Genomic DNA, 8228 nt, shown 5'->3' on the forward strand with positions numbered 1-8228 from the left:
ACAATAATAATAATAATACCTGTATCGTAAGTCAGTAATAAAATATTAGATCCACAATAATATACATGAAAACAATTCTCATCCTACAATTAAATATTTTGTGAAACTATACGAAAAACAGCTGAAGGCTCGAGAAATAAAATGGCATGCATGATTTAATGTTTTGTAAAGCTCCTTTATGCACTGAAATACAGTCAACACAGTAAACACCACCATCAAAAATATTTTACAAAATCCAATTCCCCAATTCCATTCAACGCCCCCATGAGGTTGCAGAATGGATAGGGTGATTCAATTTTATTTTACAGTATTCAAACATCTCCATCAGCTTTGTGCGAGTAGTTTGACATTAAGGGAGAAAGAATGAAGAAAGAGGCAGGTGTTTGAAAAAAAATAAAAATAATAATGGAGTATGTTTTGCTGCTGGTAAAGTCCAGTAACATCCAGGGTAATTCTGGAAAAAACACCCATGAAAAACTTTTTAAACTTAAACTTGAGAGCAAAATATTAAGCACCTCTTGGCAAGAAAACATCGCATGTAAGTGCTCTTGTGTTCAAGAACAGTCCTTTAAGTGTTTAAGCATGAAACAACTAACATCAGCTACAGACGTGTGATCTTTACACCCTGTTTCTGTTTCACTGTTTGACCCAAGTCTCTGTGTGTGTTATTGCGAAGGCAGGGGGATTCCTCTGGGGTCCGTTACCTGTCCCTCCTGCAGATTTTTGACCAGTTGAGCGAGCCAGCGCTTGGTGGTGGTGTCATCCTTCAACACCTGAGCAAAGGTTGTGTCTTTTAACTGGTCAGGTAAACACTGACGGAGAGCCTCTCTCGCTCTACAGAAGGGGTGTTTAAAAAAAAAAAAAAAAAAAAGAGAGAGTGAGACTATGAGGCAGACAGAAAGGGCAAACAACATTTAACCTGGGCAAACATCACCTGAGTGATGTAAAATTTAATGTGGTGTATGTAAATTTATACACCCACTCTAACACGTACGCAATGGGTCTGTCCCAAAACCTAGTGAGCTGTCTACATAGAGGGCAATTTACGTCATAGTGTGCGCTCTCCCTATACATAGGCTGTCCCAATTCTAAGATACATCATTATGCTGCCTACTGAGATATCTTAAATCTGCTGAATTTTAAGGCTGCATTCAACCATTCATCAGCAGCAAAGGCAATTCCATGACGCAACTCAGGCACAATTCTCGTCCATTTCGCTTTTCTCCCAAAACTAATTCAAATTAAACAGACCACTAGGTTTTATATCCAATGGTTTACATATACTCCTATATACCAAATTAATGTAAATTGTACCTAATATAGCTAAGTAGCATAAGTTGTTGCCAATACAAAGCATAGGCTAGAGCAGGGGTCACTAATAGGGGGATTGCAGCCTGAGTCTGGAACCAAACATTGTCCTCTCTGAACCTGGGCCAACAACTACTTAATGTTGTAATTTTTCCCAGCCATTATGACACAGGTTTAGTGGTCCAGGAAACTGAACGACCAATCTCATCCCCACTTATACTAGCTGTATAAATTGAAAGTACAATTTATACATGTTCTTACTGAAAAAAGCTTGCTAATTAGCCAGGCCAGCAATTCAAGGGAAAGAGCACACAACATACGAGACGGATTAAAAGAATGTTTGAAATACCTGGAGTTGTCGGAGAGGCGTAAATAACAGCGTACAACGTGCTTCAACAGCCGTGCAGAAGGTTCTTTAGAAAGCTGCAGTACCATCTTCCCCTACAACAGACAACCATGTAAAAATGTATAGAAATCACTCATGATAAATGCTGTTGAATTTAATAAAGTTCATGGTCAGCACTGGAGCAAATCAAAGTATGAGGCAGGCAAATACAACGAGGTCTATGGATAGATCATCAATAACATGCACAGAGAAATTCTTCATACTTTCCCTTTTATCATTTCTATAGTGTCAACTTCACACACACACACACACACGGTTATTTAGTAAATTCAGCTACTATAAGCTGCATCCATTGTGAACAATCATTCAATTGAATGACAATGAAACTGAAACACTTGTCATTGTAGTGTGGGAGGTTTCATGGCTAAATTGGAGCAGCCTGGTGGCCAATCTTAATTAACTGCACATTGCACCAGTAAGACCATGTGCATCTAATGGTTCAAACATTGTATCCTGAAGGCGGTGCCATGTATCAGGACGACAATGCACCAATACACACAGTAAGACTGGTGAAAGATTGGTTTGATGAACATGAAAGTGAAGTTGAACATCTCCCATGGCCTGCACAGTCACCAGATCTAAATATTATTGAGCCACTTTAGGGTGTTTTGGAGGAGTGAGTCAGGAAACGTTTTCATCCACCAGCATCACGTAGAGACCTGGCCACTATCCTGCAAGAAGAATGGCTTAAAATCCCTCTGACCACTGTGCAGGACTTGTATATGTCATTCCCAAGACGAATTGATGCTGTATTGGTCTAAAACCAGGTGTTTCAGTTTCGTTGTCCAACCCCTGTATACACACACACACACTCTCTATAAAACCCTGTGCCCAGTTTCATAAAACACCTTGAGTGAAAATGTACCTTAGGTTTTCCCCTAAACTTCCCTTAAGCTCTTAAATGTTCCCTTAAAAACCACATTAACCACATTATCTGCCCAAACTAACCCCACTGTGATTCAATCAGCATGTTGCCCTTACCAGGATCATGGCTACATGAGAGAATCGTTCATAGGTTTGACAGATGTAGGCCAGGCCCGTGTCATCCAGTAAGATTTTCTGCAAAATAAACGTAGCAACCTACAACACAAAAGATACAGTAGTAAATACAAATAGCCTCGTCACAGCACAGCACGTGGGCTTATTTCACAGATCAGACTGTGAACATAAGTTTTCAGTTCAACAGATTTCGATATTTGAACTGTTACATTACTAGTCATTTCTGATTTCAGTGATTTATTCTTTATCTGGCAACATGTTTTTTGCTAACATCTAAAATCCTTTGTTTACCAAGAGATGATTTATGAAATTAAAACTAAAATATAAGCATTACAAATAAAAATTTGTCTGAATTAACATCGTGCAGCCTAGTATTTAGCCTGGATATACATTTACTGTGCTCTGGATTAAAATATGTGACCAAATTGCCACTTTAAAAGATCACTGTTAGTCTCAACAGTTCTAACAGGGGCAGCATGATGAATTTGTGACCTCACCGTCTTGGAGAGTTCACTGCCAGACTCCATGATGCGCAAACACAGCGGGATGATCTCTGTTGTCAACAAGAAGTTAATCACTTCTTGCTCATCTGTTTTGACCAATGCTCCTGGAAATACAAAACAAGACGATGTTTGGTTTACAGGGACATTGTTTTAAACATTTCTCTTTTAAACATGTGAATATGTGTAAAAATTTAAAACAAACCGGCTGAATATATTTCAGATACTTTAATATTATCAAGGATATATTTATATGTAACATTTTTCAGCATCGTTTTTAGCCAAATGTCCAATATGTAATTTTAAAATACCAAAAACCTTTCTCATAAGCTCATCTCTAAAACAGATCAAGAAACAGACTGGCACATACCAATGACTCCAAGGCTGGTGAGACGGAGGTACTCGAATGGTCTCGTTTTACTGACCGTGTGCAGAAATGGGTAAAGGAATAGTGGAATGTGGGCTGCCAGAAATGCAGAGCTGGAACAAACCAAAGCTCAATAAGCTGCTGAAAATATACTGGGAATGCATCATATCAATACTGGATAATGCGAAAATAGCAATCTTCTTGAACAGCAACAATAGATGAGCCTTCAAGACATACAGTGCAAATTGCAAACCCATTTCCAAGGAAGTGCACAAAACGTAAACAAAATTCTGTGGAAAACGTAAAAAAAATAAATAAAATAAAAATAAAAAATAAGTTGATGTTCAAAGCAGTGTATGTCAGTGTATATTTTGGTCATTCTATTTTCATCTTAAAATCAGATATTTAAGATATGAAAAACAGATGGTCATTTGATTTTCATTTCATACTCCAAATCCATATAATGTAAAAATGAACAATATTTCTTTTTTTGATCTTTGAAACCAAAACAACAAATTTGTGAAGAATAAGAGACGGAAAAATTGAAATATTTTTTTCAAACCAATATTTAACATCAAGGTAACTCAAGATGCATAAATACAAAGCACTTTTTTTTTTATGTTTCTCTTGTAAGTTTACTAGAGCTGTTAGATAGAATGGTAGTTTTAGATCCACACTCTGTCACACATGTCAAGAATGGAACCATCTGCTACAGCCATAATATCAGATCTGATATTACATTATATGGATTTGGGTATGAAATAAAAATCTAATAACCATCCGTTTTTAATGTTTTAATATCTGTTTTTAAAATGAGAATAAAATTACCAAAACGTACACGGACCATTAAAGCCACTGGGAACTTATTTAGATTTTTTTTTATAATGCTAAACTTGGGTGTTATGCGAAACATTCAGCAACGTTTAAATAAAAAACACAAAAAAGAAATATGATAAATCACTCCTCAAAAATCACCAGTACTGCTCTCCTCTTGATGTAGAAAGGGCAGTCCTAAAATTGGGTGACACTTTTGTCAGTATTACCCTGACCAATCACAAGGCTACTGTAGCCAAGTCTCTTCTCTGAGATGATAACAGCTACACTCAGTGGGGAGCACAGCAGAGCAGCAGCTGGGAAAGATATCCCATTCATACAATTATGTTAACAAAATCACACCAAAGACACACAAAAGAAAAAAGACATGAACGGCTGTATAATGTCATTTCTTCCCGCCTGTGCCATATTATTGTTTTGTTTATCTTGTGTAAAATGACAACCGAACTTCAGAGTAAAAACCCAGAAAAAAAACTTTTTTGTTTTGTCTCAAGGCTGTGTTGTAACGTAAACAGCATCCTGTTCTCCAGTGATAGACAGCTGTCAGTCACTAGCATATTGGACCATGCACATACTGTTCTCAGACAGCTCTAAGGAGCGTATTTTGGTCATTTTTGAGGAGAGATTTATTACATTTCTCCTTTACATTTTTATTTGAACTTTGCTGAACGTTTCACATGACACCCAAGTTTAGAATTATACAAAAAAAATCTAAATTTCCAATTGAGTTCCTAGGGGCTTTAAATCATATATTAAATGGAAAATAGTACAAAGAAAACATATTGAAACTGAATATATATAGATTGTGAAAAATATTTCAAAATTACAAACATACACAGACACAATATACAGTAGCTTTGTTTTAATGGCCGTAGATGCAATATGTTTTTGTTTGGAGGGTGTAGAGTATGTTCTGCAACAATTACCGTGTCTCGACATGTGAGGCCACACACTGCAGCAATGCCAAGGCATTACACACTCTGTTTGACTGGTGGGCCGTCAGCGTGGGGGGGTTAATTGAGGGATAAATATTCACTATTTCCTGTATAAAAAAAAAACAATAAAAAAATACAATCAAATTACTTAATATAAGTAGATATGAGTTTTTCCCTTTTTTGATGGCAGAGAGGGAAGCACTGCAGCTGGGAATGGGTAGAACAAAAAAACGATGTTATTCAAACTGAGCAGCGGCCTGGTGCTGGTCCTTTGGCCAGCAAGCACAGCCTCTCTCATCTTCAAAATGTCTGGTTTTTCCTCAGGTAATGCCTTATAATTGTCCTAATGAAACCAGACATTATTAAATTGGCAGATTTCTGTGTGTTGTGCAAATTTCATTTATTTCCCAAAGTACAAGCTACTGGTATGAGTCTGGCATTACCCCACCCCGAGTATAACAACGTCTTGACCTGACTGTGCTGCCCGAATATTGTTTAGTAAAATGTAGATTATATTTTTCAGTTGATCTTAGCTGAACAGCATATACCAAGTTATTTCTAAAGGTATTTCTTTGATTATTCCAACAGTTAACAGTTTATTTATTTATATTCTTTAAAATAACCAAGGCCTGTAAATTTGTAGTTTAAAAAATTTCTGTACAATCCTTATCTCAGAACTCAGTTTCAAATTTCTTTAGTTAAGTGATTACAGCATACGTTCAACATACATACAAGTTGGACATCTACATTTCAAATGTGCAAGTCTGAAAATCTGACTTGCTGAACCTTATACCTTGTATCAAAACTCAATTTCACAAACAAGTAGAAAGGGAGGAGAAAAAAAATAAAATAAAATAAAAAATAAAAAAAAAAAAGAGCGAGGATCCTACTTAAAGACTTTAAGCTTGAGTTACTGTTCAACCCATGTAAATAAATGTCATTTATATAGTATAGTCTTCTAAATGCTCCAACGTTTTTGTTTGTACCTGAAGGAGTGCAGCAATAGTTCCACACGAGTGCCAGAGCATTGGAGCCAGATCAGTCACAGATTCTCGTTTCTTACTGAGTTCCAGCAGTGCATTCTCCCTCGTCTCAGGGCTTGAGAGCTCATTGATCCACTGATAAATCTTCTCTCTGTCCACCTGTGCCAGCGCAGTACTTACAGCCTTAAACACACACAGTCAAATTTTACAATTATTGTATTTCAGAAATGTTTTTGCTATTGATGTAGCAGGATATTAGACAGGCATGGAACCAAACCTTATTCTTCTACATTAAAAATAGCAGTGATACATACCACACACCACCATGACTAATCAGCCTAAATTAAAAGTATTTTCACATCATTGCTCCCTGATCAAAAATTAATTTAGTCCTCCTTGTTATCACATTTTGATAGAATGCAAATGGCTTTTGTATGATCACAGGCACAACAATTTGATAAGACATTATTTTCGCTAATATAACTTCAGTAAATTGGGATGTCTTTATATATTAGGTTTTAAATGTAACTATATACAAATAATTAAATTAACAATCATAGTATTTGTTTATTGTATGAAAGTCGTAAATGTTTATGTTCAGAATAACACTGATATTACAATATGACAAAAATGACATAGGTCATGGTTTATGCACAAACCTTGTTTTAACTGCTACTCAAATCCCAGTAGCCCACTATTTGTTGTTTTCAGTACATGCCTATTATCAATTTAATTAATTACACATTTTGTTTTACGAAAGTGTTTCCTCAATTTATTAATTCATTCTCGCAATAAATTGGTTCCCTCCATTTAGTTAAACTGAATGAAGCACTATTCCAGAACTGCTTAGTGAAACTAAAGGAATGGTTTATTAAACTAATAGGAAGCATTGTTAAACTATGGGAGTTATTAGTTATTTGGGGAAAGTTTGAAGCCTATAAAGACTTATATCCCACACTCACAGTATAGCAGGGCTAACAGATAATTAGCATTGTTAGCATTAGCCAACAACAAGACAATCATATTCATTTTTTTCAGTTTATTTGAATCACCAATCTATCATTAAATAATAAATGCAAGCTCTGTAAAATCAAAAATACGTAATATTATATAAGCAACGATTTCAAATGTGCATTTAAAGCAAACAGTACACGTCAGATACCTTAGCGATAGCTAACTTGGCTATCGTGCCCCTTAAAATAGTGCAACTTGATTTTGGTAACTTCCACCTTCTTTTCAGTCCACCTTAAATAGTGCACCATATGTGTGCATTGTACGAGTCAGGTTGCCTTTTTCAAATAATCCTCCTCCAATTTACGTCCATTTAAGGTAGAATTAAAAAAATGTAAAAAAAAAAAAAACGGTGAACAAATAACCCAAAGGCTACATATAGTTTTCTCATTTAAGGTAGAACAGAATATTTGAACAAGAAGCCAAACACAGCCCCATAAAATAAGCCTATTCAAGACACTTTTTAAGGTGGACGGAAAAGCAGCCAACGTAAGCTACGTAGCTATTTGGCTAACAGGCCTCAGTCAGAGTTAGTGATAGTAAATGAAGGTTAAAATGTGAATACAATGCTCTCTAACTCACCGCTCCCGTGGCCAGCATTCTGTCAGAGGGCTGTATTTCACCTTTCTGGAGCCGTGGATTATCCTTCTCTGCCAAAATTACTGAAACTTCCTTCATTCACATAGAAAATGTTGTCTGTTGTGAATACAACGTTTCACAACTCAAACGCAAGTCATAGTAGTTCCAGCAGAGGGCGTACGATCAACTTCTTTTCTGTATTGACTACAACTCCGGTAAAAAAAAAAAAAATCACCCTGTCCACGTGGGGGTTTTTAATTGCTAAAATGCATATCATGAGTGAAATAACCATTGAGCCATTGTCCA

At 36.2% G+C, this 8228-nt stretch overlaps 1 protein-coding gene across 1 annotated transcript; it reads right to left on the minus strand.

Annotated features, from left to right (window-relative positions):
- Positions 1 to 234: 234 nt before the first annotated feature.
- LOC136679075 (CCR4-NOT transcription complex subunit 9) lies at positions 235 to 8228 on the minus strand. Its single transcript, XM_066657355.1, has 8 exons — positions 7926 to 8228; positions 6336 to 6515; positions 5341 to 5456; positions 3584 to 3693; positions 3211 to 3320; positions 2696 to 2794; positions 1658 to 1749; positions 235 to 834 (listed from the first exon to the last, which is right to left on the minus strand). The coding sequence occupies exons 1-8, from the start codon at positions 8019 to 8021 to the stop codon at positions 666 to 668; spliced, it is 972 nt and encodes a 323-aa protein (XP_066513452.1). The 5' UTR covers positions 8022 to 8228; the 3' UTR covers positions 235 to 665.

Source organism: Hoplias malabaricus, chromosome Y (assembly GCF_029633855.1).
Source record: "Hoplias malabaricus isolate fHopMal1 chromosome Y, fHopMal1.hap1, whole genome shotgun sequence".
NCBI classification, from domain to species: domain Eukaryota; kingdom Metazoa; phylum Chordata; class Actinopteri; order Characiformes; family Erythrinidae; genus Hoplias; species Hoplias malabaricus.